Consider the following 20,834-nt stretch of genomic DNA (forward strand, 5'->3'; position numbering starts at 1 on the left):
TTAGGATTATTTTTTTAATGTTTTTAAAAAAGTGATACATAATAATTATTCATATTTATGGGGTATATGTGATTTTGATACATGTATTCAGTGTGTAATGATCAAATAGGTAATTAGAATATCCATCTCCTCTAACGTTTATCATTTCTTTGTGTTAAGAACATTCCACATCTTCTCCCTTAGCTATTTTGAAATATACAATAAACTGTTGATAACTGTGGTCACTCTACTGTGCTATCGAATGCTGGAACCTATTCCTTCTATGCAACTGTATTTCTGTACCCATTAACCAACCTTTCCTTGCCCCCTACTCTTCTCAGCCCCCGGCAACCACCATTCTACTCTCCACCGTCTTATTTTAATTAATTAATTTTTTGTTTTTAGAGTCAGCGTCTTACTTTGTTGTCTAGGCTGGAGTCAGTGGAGAGATCAGAGCTCACTTCAGCCTTGAACTCCTGGGCTCAAGTGATCCTCCTGCCTCAGCCTGTTGAATAATCTCTACCTTCATGAGACCAACTCTTTCTAGCTGTCACATATGACAGAGTACATGCAATGTTTGTCCTTCTGTGCCGGGCTTATTTCACTTAACATAGTATCCTCCAGGCTCATCTGTGTGGCTTCAAATGACAGGATTTCATTCTTTTTTTATGGCTGAATAATATTCCATCATATATATATACACATATACACCACATTTTCTTTATCCATTCATTCATTGATAGACATTTAGGTTGAGTTCACATTTTGGCTATTGTGAATAGTGCTGCAATAAACGTGGGAGTGCAGTCATGCTTTAAAAAGGACTTTATTGAAAAAATAAATAAACATGAGAGTGCAGATATCTCCTTGATATATTGATTTCCTTTCTTTTGGGTATTTACCCAGCAGTGGGATTCCTTGATGATATGGTAGTTTCGTTTTCAGTTTTTTGAGGAACCTCCATACTGTTCCATAATGGCTATACTAATATACATTCCCACCAACAGTATATACAAGAGTTCCCCTTTCTCTGCATTCTTGCCAGCATCTGTTAATTTTTTGTCTTTTTGCCAATAGCCATTTAAGTGGGGTGAGATAATATCTCATTGTGGTTTTGATTTGCATTTCCCTGATGATTAGTGATGTTGAAGGATTATTATTTTTAATAACATCTTCATTGAGACATAATTCACATACCATAAAATTCACGCCTTTAAAATATTTTAAAGTGGTTTTTAGTAAATTCACAGACATGTGCAGCCATCACCACAATTTCAGAACATTTTCATCATCTCCAAATGAAACCTAGTACCCATTAGCAGTCATTATCCATTCCCCCCTCCACCTAGGCCCTGGCAATCTCTAATCTACTTTCTGTGTCTGTGGATTTGCCTATTCTGGACATTACACATAAATGGAGCCATGTACTGTGTGGCCTTTTGTGACTAGCTTCTATCATGTTGTAACATCTAGCAGCACTTTCTTCCTTTTTATTGCCAATAGTACTTCATTGTATAGATACACCACATTTATCTATTTATTAGTTGATGGGCATTTGGGTCATTTCTACTCTTGGCTATTATGAATCTTCCTGCTGTGAACATTCATGTACAGATTTTTATGTGGACATAAGTTTTTAATTCTCTTGAGTGTCTACCTAGGAGTGGAATTGTTGGGTCATATAGTAACTCTCTCTTTAACATTTGAGGGACTGCCTAACTGTTTTCCAAAATTGCTGTACCATTTTACATTCCCATCAGCAGTGTATCAGGGTTCCAATTTCTCCACAGCCTTCTTGACCTTTGTTAGTGTCCTATCTTTTGATTCTAGCTATCCTAGTGGAAGTGAAGTGGTATCTCATTGTGGTTTTGATTTGTATTTCCCTAATGGCTAATGATGTTGAACAGCTTCTCATGTGCTTATTGGCCACTGTATATAGCCTTTTATTTTATTTTTATTTTTTCACTTTTTTAGAAATAGGTCTCACTCTTTCATCAAGGCTGGAATGTAGTGGTGTCATCATAGCTCACTGCAGCCTCCAACTCCTGGCCTCAAGCAATCATCCAGCCTTGGCTCTCCAAAGTGCTAGGATTACAGGCATAAGCCACCATGCCTGGCCAGCCACTGTATGTATATCTTCTTTGAAGAAATATCTATTCACATCCTTTGCCCATTTTTAATTGGATTATTTGTCTTTTTATTGTTGAGTTGTAGAAATCCTTTTTATATTCCACATACAAGTCTCTTATCAGATATATAATTTGCAAATGTTCTCTCCCATTCTGTGGGTTGTCTTTTTACTTTCTTGATGGTGTATTTTGAGGCACAAAAGTATTAAATCTTGATGAGGTCTAATTTATCTATTTTTTTCCTTTTGTTGCTTATACTTTTGATGTCACATGTAAGAAACCATTATCTAATTGAAGGTCATGAAGGTTTACTCATGTTTTCTTTTAAGATTTTTCTGGTTTTGGCTCTTACATTTTTACATCTGTGATTCATTTTGAGATAGTTTTTGTGTATGGTATGAGGTAGAGATCTAACTTCATTTTTTTTGCTTGTTGGATATGCAGTTGTCCCAGCACCATTTGTGAATGATCTTCACACTCTTGTTGAAAATCAATTGACCATAAAAGTAAGAGTTTATTTTTGGATTCTCAGTTTTATTCCTTTGATCTAAATGTCCATTATTATGCCATGGTCACACTGGATTACTGTAGGTTTTGTAGTAAGTTTTAAAATTGGGAGGTATGAGTCTTCCAACTTTGTTCTTGTTTTCAAGATTGTTTGCCTCTTCTGGGTCCCTTGTAGTTCCACATGATTTTTAAAATATGCTTGTCAATTTCTGCAAAAGAGCCAGCTGAGATTTTGACAGAAGTGCATTGACTCTGTAGATTTTAATATTATTTCTGATCCATGAATGTGGGATATCTTTCCATTTACTTAGGTCTTTAATTTCTTTCAACATTATTTTGTAGTTTTCAGTGTACAAGTCTAACACTTCTTTGGTTAAACTTATTCTTTTTGATGCTATTGCAATTGGAATTGTTTTCTTAATTTCACCTTTGGGGTATTCATTATAGTGTATAGAAATATAGTTGATTTTTGTATGTTGATCTTGTGTCCTGCAACTTTGCTGAGCTCGTTTATTCTAATAGATTTTTAGTAGATTTCTTAGGATTTTCTGCGTTCAAGATCGTATTAGGTACACATAGAAATAGAAATTCTTCCTCTCTAACCCAGATGTCTTTTATTTCTTTTCCTTGCCTAATTGCCCTAGCTAGCACCTCCAATACAACGTTGAATAGAAGTGGCAAGAGTGGACATCCTTGTCTTGTCCTTAGATTATTTTTAAAAATATATCTACTTGGTCCTATTCTTGAGAAACTTAAACTCATGATGAAGATGAGATTAATATGTAAAATTGAGGTAGAAATTTATGGGTAAGATAGCTTGTGATGGGCTAGAATAGCTAGGGGAGACTTCCTGGAAAACAGTTGAGCTTTGGTGTGGCTGACAGGAGAGAGGTCATTTTTAAGCAGAGTTGGTCACATGAATGTAGGAAAAAAATGTACATGAGTCGTGTGCCTGGGAAAGGAGTCAGTGAGCACAGAAGTGTTATTGAACTGCCTTAGGGAAGAATAGTAGTTGATCACCCAGAGTGCTGCTGGTTGGCCTACCACTCCCAGGCTGCCTGACTTCACGCAGATCGCCACTGCTCCTGGATAGTCCTACATCTGCTCCTCACCTGCCTGGTAACTCTCTAGAGCAGTTTCTCAAAGCGGGTCCACTGACCCTCTGCGTTTAATCACCCAGGATATCTGGTAAATAAACAGATTCCTGCTCCTCACCACAGACCTGTGCTGCTAAATCAGAATCTCTGGAGGCAGATCTAGGAGTCTGCTTCCCAGTGACTCTTAGGTACCCTGTAGTTTGAGAGCCACTGCCATAAAGCACCCTGTATAGCATCCATTCCCCAGCTTTGCCACTTCATTCAGACCCCACTCCTACTTAGTGGATGATCTTCCCTCTGACTTAATCATCAAAGTCAAGGTCATTGAGTATTTATTACATTCCCTCATCTTCCTTCCTCTTTACCTCAACAGACCACTGTCTCCATCACTTCCTATCCTCCTCTCTCCCTCCTGTCTTTATTTACCTGTGCCCTTGTTTCCATCCCTCTCCATCTTCTAGCAGGTGGCTGGATAAGAACCAGACTGCTGAGGACAAAGAATTTGAGCTCGATGAGGAAGAGCTGGAGAAAGCCTACAACACTGTACTACAAAACTGTGCCAGGACCGTCCACGGCTCCCCAGGGGCAGAGCACCTCCCTCTGGAGGCTTCTCTTTGAGGGTGACCAAGAACAAAGACACAGTATTTGAAGGGCCCACATTTGAAGCCAAATCAATGCACAAGTCACGTTGGAACTGTGTTACATATCTCTAGGCATTCTGAATCCTCGGATATGTGTATAATAGAAATAGGCCCTATTGTATTTTATCACTACTGTAAACCAGTGGAAGACAGTTTATATTCTATGAAATAAAAACATACACACATATATATTATTAAAAAAATCAGTTCCTCAGACATTCTCCCTTTTTGGCTTCTTCCCCTTCACAGGAGTAAAAGATCTTCCCTATTTTGAAAACCCTTTTGTCTGACCCTGCTGCCTCCTCTAGCCATCATCTGATTTCCCCGCTTCCTGTCAAGGTTAGACTTCTCCAGAGAGGGTGCTTCTCCCAAAGCCTTCTCTTCCTCATCATACTCCTCTCTCCCCCAAGCCCCTGCTGTCTGCCTTCTGCTCTCCTAACTGCAGTTCCCACAAAAGTTCCCAGTGGTTTCGTAGACGCCAAGGCCAGTGGTATTGTTTCAGTGCCCTCTGACCACTCTGTAGCATTTGAGGCCAGCATCACCTTGTCCTTCCTGAAGGATGGTCTCTGTGACCATCTCCTCCTCTGATGTCTGTTCTCCTGCTCTCTAACATGTGGCACGTGGCCACCCTTCAGAGGCTGACCTTGGCTTCTTTTTTCTGCTTCTCTGTGCACTCTCCCTGGATATCTTGTCTGTGTCTCCACCTCTCACACTTACGAATGTCTCTCAATTTGATCTCCAGATCCTTACTTCTAACTGCCTGATAGACCTGTACTCCTGTGCATCCCCCAACATCTCCAACTCAACATCCAAACCCAAACGGCTGTCCCTCAGTAGGGCGTGGCCTTCTCCACTCTTAGATTCCTATCACCAGGTGGAAACTGACCCAGCCTCCAAAGCCCAGCTCCAACACCATCTCCTCCAGGGAGCCTGCCTGAGATTCCCAAACAGAATGCCATTCTGTACCCTGAAACCATAGAATGGACGTTTCACCCAATCCAACTTTCTTTCAGCTTGTGGAAGAAAAATGAGGCCCCAAACAGTTAAATATTTGCTTAGGGACACACAACTAATGCCAAAGTTCTCACTAGAAATCCACTTTCCAGTGCTCTTTCCACCATACTGAGCAGTTTCTTAATGGCTTTAGTGCTTTCCATTGCTCTTTTTTTTTTTTTTTGAGACAGAGTCTCGCTCTGTTGCCCAGGCTAGAGTGCCGTGGCGTCAGCCTAGCTCACAGCAACCTCAAACTCCTGGGCTCAAGCAATCCTCCTGCCTCAGCCTCTCGAGTAGCTGGGATTACAGGCATGCGCCACCATGCCCAGCTAATTTTTTCTGTATATATTTTTAGTTGTCCAGCTCATTTCTTCCAGTTTTTTAGTAGAGACAGGGTCTCGCTCTTGCTTAGGCTGGTCTCAAACTCCTGAGCTCAAACGATCCTCCCGCCTCAGCCTCCCAGAGTGCTAGGATTACAGGCGTGAGCCACCACGCCCAGCCTCCATTGCTCTTATGACGTATAATCATACACTGCTGCATATTCATATTAGGGTACGTGGCCTGTCTATAAAATGATAAGGTTATTTGTTTCTCATTCATCATTGAGCTCCCCACTGTGCCTAGTTCAGGAGTTGTCACATAGTTAGCACTCAGTAGATATTTAAGGGATGGATGAAACACAATGAGATTGCCTGGTAGGTGTTCCCTTATTAGGGCTGACCCCATTGCAGGGCAGATGGAGCATGCACTCAGAAGGTATTTATTGGTTGGTTAATGCTGGGGCAAGTTTAAATATCAGGCTGAGGAGTTTGGACTCTGTTCTCTAAGCATCGGGAGCCATGCAGGTTCTGAGGCGGGAGAAAGCATGTTTTTAGGAGGGTCCAATCAAGCAGTGGCAGCAGAAGGCAGATGTGATGAGGCGGGAGCTCCAGGAAGGAGACAGAGGGATTGGTCTGAGCCAGCGGTTTCTGGTACTCAGAGGAAGAGGTGGAGCAGGTGCATTTTAAAGGGGGAAAGGACAGGGTGGCTGTGATGGGAGAAGGAAGGAGGACAAGCATGGGCGATGCAGAGGCAGGAGTTCGGTGGGGAAATGGTGCTGCTGAAAAGCGGGACAGGGTGGGGCCTATGTGTGGCGTAGTCTGCGGAGGGTGTGAGGTACCGTGACCACAGCGTGATTCCCCGAATCGTCCTTTCAAGTAGGTGTGGTCAGGAAGTGGGCTTGAAACCCATGAGATGTCGGTGTCTGAAGCCAGTGTACCTGACCTCAAAGATGATGCTTTCATCCCTCCCAAGCATGTAGGAAGAAAACAGACTGGGAGTTAAGATTACAGAATGAAAATGTATTTGTAGTGATTTGAGTTGATGGTGGTGGATCATTATGACTCTAACAGGCTCATCATGTTTTCCCTCTTAGTTTAGGAAGCATCCAGAAGATGGACCAAAGTCATGGCCATAAGTCCCTTTTCTGTCTACCCTCCATCTCAGGAGGAACTAAAGTTAGATCTAAGAAAGGACTTTCCAACAGTCAGAGTTAAGAGTCCCCAGAATGGATGAGGTCTTCTCTTGGGGAGATCTTTAGGGAACTCTGTCCTCTTTGAGCCTCTCAGTCTAGAATTGCAGATAGACAAGATGACTTCTTCCAGCTTCCTTGCAGCTCTCAGGTTCAGACAGGCCTCTTACTAGCCCCACCTGCAGTGACAATGCCGCCGTTTCCTGTGGGTCCTACTGTTTTTTTAGGCCTACTAAAGATTTTTTTTAGTAACTTCAGCTAGAGATGAATAATTGAACGTAAACCCATGAAGTTCTTGGTCTGGTCAGCCCAGGCCTCTTCAGGGCACACACAGAGGGAACCCCTCTTCAGTCTGTCGAGTCTGCCTGCCGAGCAGGTTGGGATGTGCTCTGGGGCTGCCGTGCGCCCAGCCTGGGTGAGGTGCTGGACGTACTTGATGAGCAAAGAGGGCTCAGTCCCTTTCTCCAGGGCATTTACAGGCAAGTCAATGTACAATCACAGTGCGCTGTGATACATGCTCGGATAGGGCGCGAACAGGGAGCCACGGGCACGTTTCCTGTCCTCCAGTTCCTTTCTGAGAAAATGGGCAGGCACTGCTCAGTGAGGATGTTCTTAAAATGCCTTGGGCTAGTGTCTCCCTGGCCTCCAACATGCCCACGTCATCATCTATGTGCTTTTACTTCAGTGAACGAAGGAAGTCTTTTGGCTTCTTTGTGGGGTGTTTTGGTTGTGGGTTCCTCCTGCCCCCAGAAATCCTATATTGGTTTTCATAATCAGGGAGAAAGGGAGTTTAGATTATATACTTTTAGTATTATCAGCACAGAGGACTGTGTATTGCCTTCCTCACTTTCTGCCTCTGTTCTCTGTCCCAGCAGTCGGTGGGGAGGGGGCCTGCCCTATGCAATGCCAGAACTGTCGTTCTGCAAGAGGTACAGGAGTGTGGACAGTGCTGGGGCCATACCTCTCTCCAGCTTGCAGCTCCACCTCCCAACCTCTCTCTCAAAAAAAAAAGTTCCGCCAGGAGGGTGTGGGTGGCTTCCTGACAGCAGCTGTGTTACTGAGGCCAGGGCTGCCTGCTCGTGGCCCAGTGGGAGGATGAGCCTCTTTAGAGGCTTTGTTCAAGCCCTTCGGGCCCTCTCCTCCTGGCACTGCTTGGCTCAGAAAAGTAGGAACAGAAAGTTCTCCCTTCTCCTCTGCTCTCCCAGAGGCCCTCTCTCACCATCACCTGGTCTGTCCCTCCCTGGAGGTCCCTGCTGCCCCCAAACCCTGGCCTGAAAGCCCTCAATCTCAAGAAGATTGGGAAGGGCAGAGAAGGACAAAAGGACGGTGGCTCTTAAATTTCTGTTCGTTGCTAGCTTTCCTAATCTCTGCTTTTAAAAAATAATCATAATGAGGCCAGGCGCGGTGGCTCACACCTGTAATCCTAGCACTCTGGGAGGCCGAGGCAGGTGGATTGTTTGAGCTCAGGTGTTCAAGACCAGCCTGAGCAAGAGTGAGACCCCCATCTCTACTAAAAATAGAAAGAAATTAGCTGGACAACTAAATATATATATAGAAAAAACCCAGCTGGGCATGGTGGCGCATGCCTGTAGTCGCAGCTACTCGGCAGGCTGAGGCAGAAGGATTGCTTGAGCCCAGGAGTTTGAGGTTGCTGTGAGCTAGGCTGACAACATGCCACTCTAGCCCGGGCAACAGAGTGAGTCTCTGTCTCAAAAAAAAAAAAAAAAAAAAGTAATAATGGTGATTAACTTTCATCGAGCACACGCTCTGTGCCAGGTACGATCTTAAGCATTTTATGGTTACTTCCTCATTTACACCAACCACAGAGGTAGGTGCTCGGGCATCCTCACTTTGCAGATGAGGATACAGACACGCAGTTTGTCAGCAAGTTTGAAATCTAGAACATGTCTTCAAAGAGCCATCTGGGCTCTGACTTCTATGTTTTCTCCCCTCCTTCCAACTTTTCCCATAGAACATTAATTCTGAACCAATGTAGGAAAAGGCAGCTGGCCACCAGCGTTCCTACTGCAAGCCCCCTCCTAATACGCTAGTGTTCACTCTCATAACCTTACTGAACACCTCTCTTCTCCCCTCCAGCTTCATGATCCTTTTCCAAAGTCCTGATGCCTTATTCTTTCTGTCTCCCTCCCATCCTCTCCCCGCAGGACCCTGCTGGGATATTTGAGCTGGTGGAAGTGGTCGGCAATGGAACCTACGGACAGGTGTACAAGGTGAGACTCCCATGGTGGTAGGACTCTCTGCAGAGGGGAGTGGCTTTCTTGAGCTCCTGCCGCTGGCCTGCAGCAGAGCTGGAGCCAGAGCTCAGGCTTTCTGTTTTTGAGACTGCCTCTCTACCCCACAGAAGTGACATTTTTTTTGGCCACTGATTGTAGCTTTTACCCTGGCCAGCCCAGCCCTCTCACATGGCCTCACCACTGCTCATACTTGGATCAGGGGACGTGACTGCAGCAGGGAGTGGGGATGTTCGAGGTGGGTGCTGCCCCTGAGCTGGAGGCCACCCTAGAACACACAGCCTGCTTCTCCATCTCCAGACACAGTGCTTGATATCTTCACAAGTCCCCTGCGTCCCTGTGGCCCTGTGTTTCCTGGATCACTGGGAGCCCTCGCTTTTCTGTTACCCTCCTTCCCTTGTGAGCTTTGGGGAAACAGGCACTCCCCCCACCATCTCTTGCCTAGTTGTTGCCATGGAAATAGTAGCTCTGTGTGCTCCTGCTTCTCTGGGCTTGGGGTCTTGAATAGCTGCTGAGGATAAAAATAATCCATGGGCTGGCAAAACCCATGTCCCCCCCCCCCCCCATGAGGGGCTGCCTTCCCCCAGCCTGCTTTTCCCCAGGAAGGCTTGGACTTCCCTGTCTATGCCTTAGACAGCTCCTGCTCGGAATTGCAGAAGGATGGTGGGGGAGTGGGGAATGGCTGGGACACACTCAAGAAGTGGAAGTTTCTTCTCATTAGGACTGTCAGTGGCTCCTCTGTTTCCCCGAGTTCCCCCAAATCTCAGCCCTGTCTCTATTCTTTCCCTATCAGCAGCAATAAAAACCTTTGGGGGTAGGGTTGATTGTGGGAGAGGCCTCCCGTCTACAGCACCCAGCATTTTTGTCTTGCTTAGGAGATGAGAGAGAGGCAGAAGTCCCTGTGCCCCTCCTTCCGTCCCTCCAGCCTCAATCAGGATGGAGAAGTATCTTTCACTCCCCACTCTGACTTTCATGCTGTAGAAAGTCCAAGCCGAAGGGGCTGGAACAGAACATAATTATCTCTCACTTATCTCTCTTGAGGTTTTTTTTTGTTTTGTTTTGTTGACACTCTCTGTGGCACCAGGTAGAGTGCAGTGGTGGCATCCTAGCTCACTGCAACCTCAAACTCCTGGGCTCAAGGGATCCTCCTGCCTCAGCCTCCTGAGTAGCTGGGACTACAGGCACATGCCATGATACCAGGCTAATTTTTTCTACTTTTGGTAAAGACAGGTTCTCACTCTTGCTCAGGCTAGTCTTGAACTCCTGACCTCAAGTGATCCTCCCTCCTCGTCCTCCCAGAGTGCTAGGATTACAGGCGTGAGCCACCGCCCAGCCTCTCTTGAGTTTTTATGGAAGTTTTTTATGGAAGCAGAAAGTTTCTAATGTATCCCCTTCATCTTTATTGAGCTTATACTTCGGAAGCCCAACGGAGTTCATTTTTCTGTTAGCCACGATGGCTCAGGAACGTTCCCTCGGTCCACTCCCATGGCCAGCACATAGACCAAAGTGTCTAGCCACAGTGATGGGCACTTCCTAAGAAACAAAATGGCCAAAAGATGTGGCCTCTCCCAGAATCAAGCCCTCTCTGTGTTTTGCTCCCTGAGATCCCTCTGTGCTCGGCTCTCTGTCCTGCAGGGTCGGCATGTCAAGACCGGGCAGCTGGCTGCCATCAAGGTCATGGATGTCACAGAGGTAGGGAGCGGAGCTGGGTGGAGAGAGGGAGCGTTGGGGAGGGGGTGTGGGGGGAGCCTAAGGGCTCAGCTCCTCCCATCCCCCTAGGACGAGGAGGAAGAGATCAAGCAGGAGATCAACATGTTGAAAAAGTATTCTCACCACCGAAACATTGCCACCTACTATGGAGCCTTCATCAAGAAGAGCCCCCCTGGGAATGACGACCAGCTCTGGGTGAGAGATGCCCCCGCCTGCCCTCTCCACAGTTCCCTGTGTCCAGGCTGCTCCTGACAAACTTGGTGTCAGTGCCCAAAGCCTCTTCCTGCCAGCCTTCCCTCTGCCTACCCAGCCTCTCCTGTCTGGATGCAGAGGGACCGGTGCCTCACAAGCACCACACTTCAGCCCGTACTCACACTGCAGCCTCTCGTTCTCTGCGTGGTTGGTGGCGGGGTCCTGGTGTTGGCCCCGTCCTTTGCCCTGACCAGTCGCTCACATTGCATCTGACAGGCACTTAGTAAATAGTGAGCAAGACAATCCTGGTAAGGGCTAGAAGAGAGCATGGGGAGGCTAGTCTGTCAGTTTTCTTGCCTGTGAGCACAGCTCCTGGCAAAGCAATGGAACCAAAATATTTGTGGGAGGTGACAGGGCTCAGACCCCTCCCGGCAGTGCACTCCCTTCTGATGCTTATTCAAACCAGAGCCTGCTGTAGCTCTTTTGGGCCTTCCCTGAATTCCTCCTGGCCCAAAGCATTCATAAGAGTCATTCCCCTCCCTAGCCTGGGCCCTGGTGCCAGCGGATTCTCCCAGCCTCACCCTCTGTGGTACTGAGCCCAGCCAGAGGAGAGAGCAGCAGGGAGTGTGGCAGTGGCTGTCGGGAGTTTAGGTGCTCATTCCAAACAAGTACTTATTAAGCACTTTCTGTATGCCCTGCACAGATAAACATGAACCATGGTCCCAGCCTCCAAGGCCCTTAGGCTTTTGGGACACACACACACACACACACACACACACACGCGCGCCCTCAAGAATACAGGTAGGTTTACCTGCCAGGTGTGTGCACTGGGGGTTAGAGGCTAGGCGCCAGTGAGCGGGCGCCCTCTTCTGGATGTATTGGGCACGGTCCTCCCCTCGTCCCATTGTGCTCTGCTGTCCAAAGAGCAGGCACATGCAAATTACTCTATTGCATATGCAAATATATATGTCCCCTTCCAGCCTCTTCCTGCATTGGATGTGTGGCTTTAGTGAAAACTTGGGCAGGCTTGCTGATTTCCAGAGGGACTGGTTGGAGCCATCTTCCCATTTGGCCCCAGCCTCTGGGTCTCAGCAGCTCTCCCCTAGAGCTGCAGACCCGTAGCTCTCCCCTCCTGGCCTTGTCACTCTCTGTGCTTGAGGAGTTTCTCCCAAGGCCTGCCCAGGTCTGCAGCTATCTAGACAGACTCCATGCACTGTTTTCGTCTCTAGCAGGCCTGGAGAATTGCTGATTCTTTGTCCCTTTCTTGCCTCTGAGTCAGGGATTGGCAAACTTATCCTGTGAAGGGCCAGGTAGTAAATATTTTAGGCTTTGTAGGACATATTTGCTCTGTCACAACTACTCAATTCTGCTGTTGTACCGTGAAAGCAGCAATAGACAATACATAACGAAAGCCCTTGGCTGTATCCCCAGATACCTTTGCTTAGGTCACTAAAATTTGAATTTTATATCATTTTCATGTGTCATGAAATATGATTCTTCTTTTGATTTTTTTCCAACCATTTGAAAATGTAAAAACCACTCTCAGCCTGCTGGCTGTACAAAAACAGGCCTTTGGGTGGCTGTCATTTTCTGACCCCTGATTCAGAGCAATAGTTCGTAACCGTTTGGGGGTTTCAGGTCCCACTGAGAATCTGGTGAAAACATTGGACCTTTCTCAAGGAGAATGCACATACCCACATCATTTTGTCTACAGTTTCAGGGCTTCCTTGGACTCACACTCTGGACCCTGCCAGTTCTTTCCCTGCTGTACCTCCTGTTCCTTTCTCTCTGGATCTCAGAGATCCTGTGGCCTTTGTGAGGGCTCATGCGGCCCCTGCTTCCCAGCTCGTGCCAGTTCTAGCGCCAAGGCCTCTTCACTTGTAATCCAGGGGTCTAGTGAGGGGATGGGGGAGGCCTTGCCTGACTGATACTTTCCCTTCCGGTACCTTCCTGGGGCTGTAGCTGGTGATGGAGTTCTGTGGCGCTGGTTCAGTGACCGATCTGGTGAAGAACACAAAGGGGAACGCCCTGAAGGAGGACTGCATCGCCTACATCTGCAGGGAGATTCTCCGGGTGAGCTCCAGCCCCTCCCCAACTCCTCGTCCTGGGCTGCCCTGGCCGGACCTTCTCCACGGGCAGAGCCCCTCCCTGCACCGGGGAGGAGATGCAACTGCTCTCTGGAGGGAGCAGCAAGGCTGATGGGGCCGGGGGTGGAGACAGGGTCCCAACCTTGGGAATTCTCAGGCTGTTGGAGGAAACAAGCCCCTCTCTTTCTAAGCTCTGCCACCTCTTCGCTTGTAACCCTGTATCTGTTGGGGGGTTCACCTGCAGCCACCACTCAGAGGAAGCTCTCCCAAGACAGCTCAGCCTGGACCTGGGCTCCAGGTGGGAAGGGTCTGCTCCTTCACTCCAGCCCTGTCCAGACTGACACTCCTGCTCCTCTCAACCCACTCCCATCTCCTTGCTCCTTCCCGCTCCCTCCACACCGCAGCTAATTTTCCCTACTCTCCTGTCCCAGGGGCTGGCCCATCTCCATGCCCATAAGGTGATCCATCGAGACATTAAGGGGCAGAACGTGCTGCTGACGGAGAATGCCGAGGTCAAGCTAGGTGCGCTGGTTCCTTCTGAGGCCAACGGGACAGAAAATAAAGGGCCCCTTTTTCCCTCTGGGGGCTCAGGTCCAACTACCTGCCTGCTGTGGAGGCCTCTCCCTTCCCTTTCCCTTCTCCTCTCCTGGGATGTCCTGCCTCCTGCTGAGAATCCCTCAGGATCTGTACCTGCCACCTATTGTGCTCCAGGCGCTGTGCAGGTCCTTCTGGGGAGGTGGGATCAGATGACCCCTCCTGCCTGGGATGCTGCCCCTTGGTTTTTCTCCAAGATGTAGGAAGACTGGATCAGGTTCTTCAGGATGTTGATGGGGTAGAAGTGAGGCTGCGGGGGTGTCTGGGTGGGGCAGGACCTCAGCTGCCTCAGGTGAGGCGTGCACATACCTGTAGTAGCATGAGGCCAGGGAGCAGCGTGACTCCTGCATTGACCCTGCTCCACATCCTCACAGTGGATTTTGGGGTGAGTGCTCAGCTGGACCGCACGGTGGGCAGGCGGAACACTTTCATTGGGACCCCCTACTGGATGGCCCCGGAGGTCATCGCCTGTGATGAGAACCCTGATGCCACCTACGATTACAGGGTATGAAGTGGAAAGTCGGAGCATGAGGGCCGCCGAGGGCAGTTAGCAAGAGGGAGACGATGGGGCTTGAGCAGGCTGGGGAACAAAGGGAGGTCTGGTGCCTGTCAGCCAATGGGGTTGGGGAGCATTTAATGGCAAGGAAAGTATGGGTGGGAAGACGGGGTGAGCTGGAGGACAGTGCAGGATGGGAGGAGAGGGCCTCAGAAGGGGTGTGGCCCAGCATGGGGTCCTGGGGAGGGCAGGGATGATGGGTGAAGAGAGGTTACTGGGCAGAGTTGTTGGAAATATTCACCTGTCCCTTCTCTTCCCTCTGTAGAGTGACATTTGGTCTCTAGGAATCACAGCCATCGAGATGGCAGAGGGAGCCCCCCGTAAGTGCTGAGTCTGCTGGGGTGGGATGGGAGAGAAGGGGGGCCCAGAGAGCAGCTGCAGGGAGGTCCTGTTGAGGAGGGGCCCTTTTGGCTCTCAGCGTTGTGAACAGGGCTGATGGCGTCTCTTCTGTGCCCAGCTCTGTGTGACATGCACCCCATGCGAGCCCTCTTCCTCATCCCTCGGAACCCTCCACCCAGGCTCAAGTCCAAGAAATGGTAGGTCTCTGAGAGTTTGGTCTCTGGGACGGAAGGCCTCTGGACAAGGCCACTCTCACCTTAATGTCTCTCTGTGTTCAGGCTTGGATCTGCATCATAGAAGAGGTGCCGGGGGGCCGGGGGTGGCGAGTGGTGTTGGGATATGGCGAAGACAGGAGGGAAGTTGAGGTGGCTTTTGGACGAATGATCCACCCTTCCTCCTGCGAGCCCCCGTCTGAGGGGGGCCCTCCCAGTGTGAGCCACCACTGTTTCCAGGTCTAAGAAGTTCATTGACTTCATCGACACGTGTCTCATCAAGACTTACCTGAGCCGCCCACCGACAGAGCAGCTACTGAAGTTTCCCTTCATCCGAGACCAGCCCACGGAGCGGCAGGTCCGCATCCAGCTCAAGGACCACATCGACCGGTCCCGGAAGAAGCGGGGCGAGAAAGGTCAGTGGGCGGTCTTAGGAGACACTTTGGCTGGGCCCCCTCCTCTAGCCCTGCCCCGCCTGGCTCCCCTGAGTTCTCCTGTCCCCACCTGTCCCTGCACGAGGAGATCTCCTTTCCTACACTTCCAACCCCCAGTCGGCCTTCCTAATGAGAGCTGTCCTTTCACATCTTCACAGAAGCTCCATATTGAGCACATGTGTGTAAGTGCACGCATGCGTGCTACCACATCCCATCTCCCGTGGGACTGAGTCTCAGTCTCTGTCCAGGCCCAGACCTGAGACCCACTGTCTCCCCATTGCTCCAAGGAGGTGGGTGGTGACCCTCACACTTGGTCATCCAGATGGACTTTATTGGTTATCCCCATCTAAGTAAGGTTCCCTTAGCTCAGGGTGGGGTCTGGGGCACTGGGTGAAGAAACAGCGGTGATCTCCCCCCTGCAGAGGAGACAGAGTATGAGTACAGCGGCAGTGAGGAGGAAGACGACAGCCACGGCGAGGAAGGAGAGCCAAGGTGGGCCTGGCAATGGAGGTGGGAGGGTGGGGGCCGTCACTCACTGTCTGAGGGGACAGGAGTGGTCCTCAGCTTTGGGGACTCTCAGTCTGGGGCGGTGGGCACAAAGGGGTAGGGACAGACCCGTATAAACCAAATCCCTGAGTGCTAAAAAGTGGGACAGATGAATGAGCCAAAGGTGGGGAGAGGGTTATTCAGGGCTGAAGGTGGGGTGCAGGCAGGAATATCAAGATGGCAGGCCTGACAACTGGACAGAGGGAGGACAAATCTCCTGGCCACCTGGGAGTGGCCAGGGGCAGACTGGTCCAGTTACAGCACCCACTGAGGTGGCGCCCAGGGGTGAGAATGGGAACCAGCAGGGTTCTGACCCCAACGCTTCTTTGTGCCACTCTGACCCAGCTCCATCATGAACGTGCCCGGGGAGTCAACCCTGCGCCGGGAGTTTCTCAGGCTGCAGCAGGAGAATAAGAGCAACTCAGAGGCTTTAAAGCAGCAGCAGCAGCTGCAGCAGCAGCAGCAGCGAGACCCTGAGGCGCACATCAAACACCTGCTGCACCAGCGGCAGCGACGCATAGAGGAGCAGAAAGAGGAGCGGCGGCGTGTCGAGGAGGTGGGGCTGTCCTGGCAGGGCCTGGACCCAGGCCTGGTGCAGCTTCCTGCTGACCTGGTCCATCCCTGGTTCCATTAGGGCCACAGGGAGACAGGGAGCGAGCTGTCTTCCAGGCTTGTCTTCTAGGCTTTTATGGAAAGGCCTCTATTATCAGAGGCTCCGTCCCCAGGCCCTGGTCCCCCTGCCCAGCTGTGTGTGGATGGTTGTGCCATCAGCATCCCTTGAGAGCAGAGGCATTTCCATTCCGCATGACAAGACTATCCTTGCCTTGGTTTCTGCATATAAACCTCCACTCGCATTGCCCTAGCTCCCTTGCCTGTGGTCCCGGTAGCCGGGGATCTGTGCGCAGACGCTTCCGTGCACCTGTGCGTCTGACTGCAGCAAGCAGCTGTGTGGCCTGCATGTGAGAAAGATCCTTTTAAACACCCTCCTTTTACTTTTGGTGATTTTGGCTCAGATTTTGTGTAAAGTACAGTCTTGTCAGTTTGGACTAATTAGAGGTGGATGGAAGAAAGTCATTTCAATTAATACAGAATCTTATTTTAGATAAGTGCAGTTTTGTTTTTCTTTTTTAAATATCACCAGTTAAAAAAATATATATAAATCTATTTTGTAGGAGGGCATGGTGGGGAAGGATAGGTGTTGATTGGTTTTTTTAATACCTTAAATTATGGTATTTTTGTTGAAACAATTACATGATTTCAAAGTTCATGAGCTGGACTTAACAAAATATTAGTCTAAATAATAGGCACTAGACCACAGCAGCCACGCTGTCCATCTGCTGTTCCCCAAAGTCGCCCCTGTCTTTGTTGAACAAAAAATAATTTGCAAGAAAGCCTACTTCAGAAGAGCCTTGTGTGGGCTTTTTTTAAAAAATAAATATAAGGCCGGGCGCGGTGGCTCACGCCTGTAATCCTAGCACTCTGGGAGGCCGAGGCGGGTGGATCGCTCAAGGTCAGGAGTCCGAGACCAGCCTGAGCAAGAGTGAGACCCCGTCTCTACTAAAAATAGAAAGAAATTATATGGACAACTAAAATATATATATACAAAAAATTAGCCGGGCATGGTGGTGCATACCTGTAGTCCCAGCTACTCGGGAGGCTGAGGCAGTAGGATCGCTTGAGCCCAGGAGTTTGAGGTTGCTGTGAGCTAGGCTGACGCCACGGCACTCACTCGAGCCCGGGCAACAGAGTGAGACTCTGTCTCAAAAAAAAAAAAAAAAATAGTGTTCAGATAGCAGAGTGATACAATCATGTCTAACTAGGCATTTCCTAGAGAAGGCCTGCCACCAGCAACTTCACAGAAATAGGTTCAAGTTCCCTCAAGCATAAGGCCCCCGTAGGGCTTGAGCTTAACATTTTTGTTTGTTTGTTAGAGGGCAGACTCTTTGGTCAGAAATATGGTGAAAATAAAGTGCACCCTGGGCGCTCATGGCTGACAAGGAGGGGCTGTGATCTCTGTTTCCTTAAATCCAAAGGGTGCAGCGGGCAGGCGCCCACTGCCCTCTTGTGGCCAAAGACTATCACTACAGCCCACTCTATCAGACTTAAGTGGAGGTGGATTTGGGGCCAGAAGTGTTGCTGGGTTTGTTGTTGACCCTTGGTTTTGTGGTCTGTGGGAGTGTAAGGGAAGGTGTTGTCTCATTCAGCCCACTCCAAGGGCAGCAGTCAGCCTCACAACCTCTCTTGTCGCATGCCCACGGCTACCTGTGGACTCTTGTATAGGGATAGGTGTATTTGCAGAAACAAGTTGAAGCTGTCCTCTCTCGCCACCCTCCTAGGGAGCAAGGACAGCTAGCTGCCCTCGCTGCCCACGGAGCCCCCCCTCCAGGGCTGTGCTGTCTCAGCACCTGGAACAGTCCCTAAGCCCCCCTGCCTCTCTCCACAGCAACAGCGGCGCGAGCGGGAGCAGCGGAAGCTGCAGGAGAAGGAGCAGCAGCGGCGGCTGGAGGACATGCAGGCCCTGCGGCGGGAGGAGGAGCGGCGGCAGGCGGAGCGTGAGCAGGTACCGCGGCACAGCCCCGCGCACCGCACACTCAGCACTCCGGCCACGCTGCCCCCGCCCGCCCGCCCCGCTCCTGCTGCCCGCCTCCCCTGCTGCCCGGTGCCCTCCCCTTCTCTCCCCACTCCCGGATTCCTATCTTTTCTAGCTTCACTCTTTCTCTCTGTTTTCTCCCACCCTTCAACCCCTACCCTGGCTCCCCGCCCTCCTGTCTCTGTGCCTCATTCCGTCTCTGCCCTTCCCTCATGGCCCCACCCTCCTTCCTCCTGGGCTTTCTCATGGACCGCATTGCCCCCTTGGGGCTCATCCCACCCCCTGTCTTACTCTCCCCTGCTCCCCCACCCTCCTCCAACTCCAACTCCAACTCGCTGCTGCTGCCCCTCCGCCTCTTCCTCTCTCCCTGCCCTCTACCCCCCACCCCACCCCCGCCCCCCAGGAATATATTCGTCACAGGCTAGAGGAGGAGCAGCGACAGCTCGAGATCCTTCAGCAACAGCTGCTCCAGGAACAGGCCCTGCTGCTGGTAACGGGGTCCCTCGCCGTCCTCTGGGAAGATGCTTTCCAGAGCTGCTTTGCTGGAATGGGATGGGAACACGTCAAGGGAAGGGATTCACCCAAGCCCATCAAGGGAAGACATCTCTCTAGGCAGTTGGAGAAAAGAAAGGGCATGCCTACTCTGACTCCCAGGGCCACACCCTGCTGAACCTTCTCTCCCTACCCTTGGGCCCAGGAATACAAGCGGAAGCAGCTGGAGGAGCAGCGGCAGTCAGAGCGTCTGCAGAGGCAACTGCAGCAGGAGCATGCCTACCTCAAGTCCCTGCAGCAGCAGCAGCAGCAGCAGCAGCTTCAGAAACAGCAGCAGCAGCAGATCCTGCCTGGGGATAGGAAGCCCCTGTATCATTACGGTCGGGGCATTAATCCCGCCGACAAGCCAGCCTGGGCCCGAGAGGTACTCACTGCCTCCTTTGCCTCCTAACACTCCATCTTCCCAGTCTCTGCCCGAGCCTGGAGAGTTGCAAGAAGCGGTTGTGCCACAGTAGCAGGCACCGAGAAGGGGAAAGCAGTGCACAGCACAGGCTGCAGGGCTGGTGTGGTTGGGGCAGGTGGGGACCTAAATGCTAAGAACAGGGAGGGAGGCAAGAGCTGGCCTGCGTGGCATCCCTTCGCATCACAGGTAGAAGAGAGAACGAGGATGAACAAGCAGCAGAACTCTCCCTTGGCCAAGACCAAGCCAAGCAGCACAGGGCCTGAGCCCTCCATCCCCCAAGCCTCCCCTGGCCCCCCAGGACCTCTTTCCCAAACTCCTCCTATGCAGAGGCCGGTGGAGCCCCAGGAGGGACCGCACAAGGTGAGTGTCTCTGCATTCCCATCTTAACTCGTAGACACAGGGAGCTTCCCTCAAAGCATAGGTACACGTGTGCGTCCACGTACACACACACATTCACTCAGTTCTTAGCAAGGATCAGGGACCACAGGATACCTGGGCAAAGATAGTCACCTGCTTGCTGCTGTATGTGTTTGTTCTGTCGTCCTACCTGTTCTTGGGCTTTAGGAATCCCTTGTCCTTGGATGGAGGAAGGGGCAAGTAATTCTCCTTCCCAGTCCAGACCCCGACTTGCAGGTGGGGATGTGCCACGGAGCGGGCAGCCCACCCTCCCTGGTCTCTCCCTGCAGAGCCTGGTAGCACACCGGGTCCCACTGAAGCCATATGCAGCACCTGTACCCCGATCCCAGTCCCTGCAGGACCAGCCCACCCGAAACCTGGCTGCCTTCCCAGCCTCCCACGACCCTGATCCTGCCATCCCCACACCCACTGCCACGCCCAGTGCCCGGGGAGCTGTCATCCGCCAGAATTCAGACCCCACCTCTGAAGGGCCTGGCCCCAGCCCGAACCCCCCAGCCTGGGTCCGGCCAGACAATGAGGCCCCACCCAAGGTAAGGACAGAAATATTAACAGTAACATGAGGACAAGGAGGGAGAGTGGAGGGGCAGGGAAGGTGGAGACAGCGTTCAGAGTGGGAAGGGAGGAAGAAACTAAGGTGTCTGCACAGTGCCTGTGCTGCAGGGGTTGACTGGCAGTGGATGGGAGGAGCACAGATCCCCATGGGGAGTATGGGGATGGAAGAATGCCCAGGGTTTCTCAGGAGCACTACGGGGCAGGCTTTCTGGGTTAGGGTCCCAGCTCTGCCATATCCCAGCTTCGTGGCTTCCGATGTGTTCATTAACTTCCCTGAACCTCAGTTTGCTCATCCATAAAGATGGCGGGGGACGTATACCTCTCAGAGTTGTTGGGGACTGCTCGGCACAATGCTGGCACATGGCACGCTGACCTCTATCTCCCTCCTCTCCTCAGGTACCTCAGAGGACCTCATCTATCGCCACTGCCCTTAACACCAGTGGGGCCGGAGGGTCCCGGCCAGCCCAGGCTGTCCGGGCAAGGTAACGCCTGGGTGGGGTCTGGGGGCAGCCTAGGGAGTCTGGTGGGGTATGGGGAACTGT

At 50.6% G+C, this 20,834-nt stretch overlaps 1 protein-coding gene across 6 annotated transcripts in view; it reads left to right on the forward strand.

Annotated features, from left to right (window-relative positions):
- The window catches only part of MINK1 (misshapen like kinase 1), a 50,877-nt gene that overhangs the window by 24,223 nt on the left and 5,820 nt on the right, over positions 1-20,834 (forward strand). For 5 of the 6 annotated variants that reach the window (XM_069482075.1, XM_069482071.1, XM_069482073.1 and 2 more), the window contains 16 exons: positions 9,022-9,087; positions 10,744-10,800; positions 10,888-11,013; positions 12,973-13,083; positions 13,529-13,619; positions 14,066-14,196; positions 14,513-14,567; positions 14,705-14,783; positions 15,039-15,214; positions 15,655-15,724; positions 16,124-16,334; positions 18,222-18,338; positions 19,066-19,284; positions 19,510-19,683; positions 20,010-20,270; positions 20,689-20,774. In XM_069482075.1, coding sequence (XP_069338176.1) covers positions 10,786-10,800; positions 10,888-11,013; positions 12,973-13,083; positions 13,529-13,619; positions 14,066-14,196; positions 14,513-14,567; positions 14,705-14,783; positions 15,039-15,214; positions 15,655-15,724; positions 16,124-16,334; positions 18,222-18,338; positions 19,066-19,284; positions 19,510-19,683; positions 20,010-20,270; positions 20,689-20,774 — 1,922 coding nt within the window. In that variant the 5' untranslated portion in view covers positions 9,022-9,087; positions 10,744-10,785. The remainder of the gene's footprint in view (positions 1-9,021; positions 9,088-10,743; positions 10,801-10,887; positions 11,014-12,972; positions 13,084-13,528; positions 13,620-14,065; positions 14,197-14,512; positions 14,568-14,704; positions 14,784-15,038; positions 15,215-15,654; positions 15,725-16,123; positions 16,335-18,221; positions 18,339-19,065; positions 19,285-19,509; positions 19,684-20,009; positions 20,271-20,688; positions 20,775-20,834) is intronic. The other variant, XM_069482072.1, reaches the window with a different exon arrangement.

This window comes from Eulemur rufifrons, chromosome 9 (assembly GCF_041146395.1).
Source record: "Eulemur rufifrons isolate Redbay chromosome 9, OSU_ERuf_1, whole genome shotgun sequence".
In the NCBI taxonomy this organism is placed as follows: Eukaryota; Metazoa; Chordata; class Mammalia; order Primates; family Lemuridae; genus Eulemur; species Eulemur rufifrons.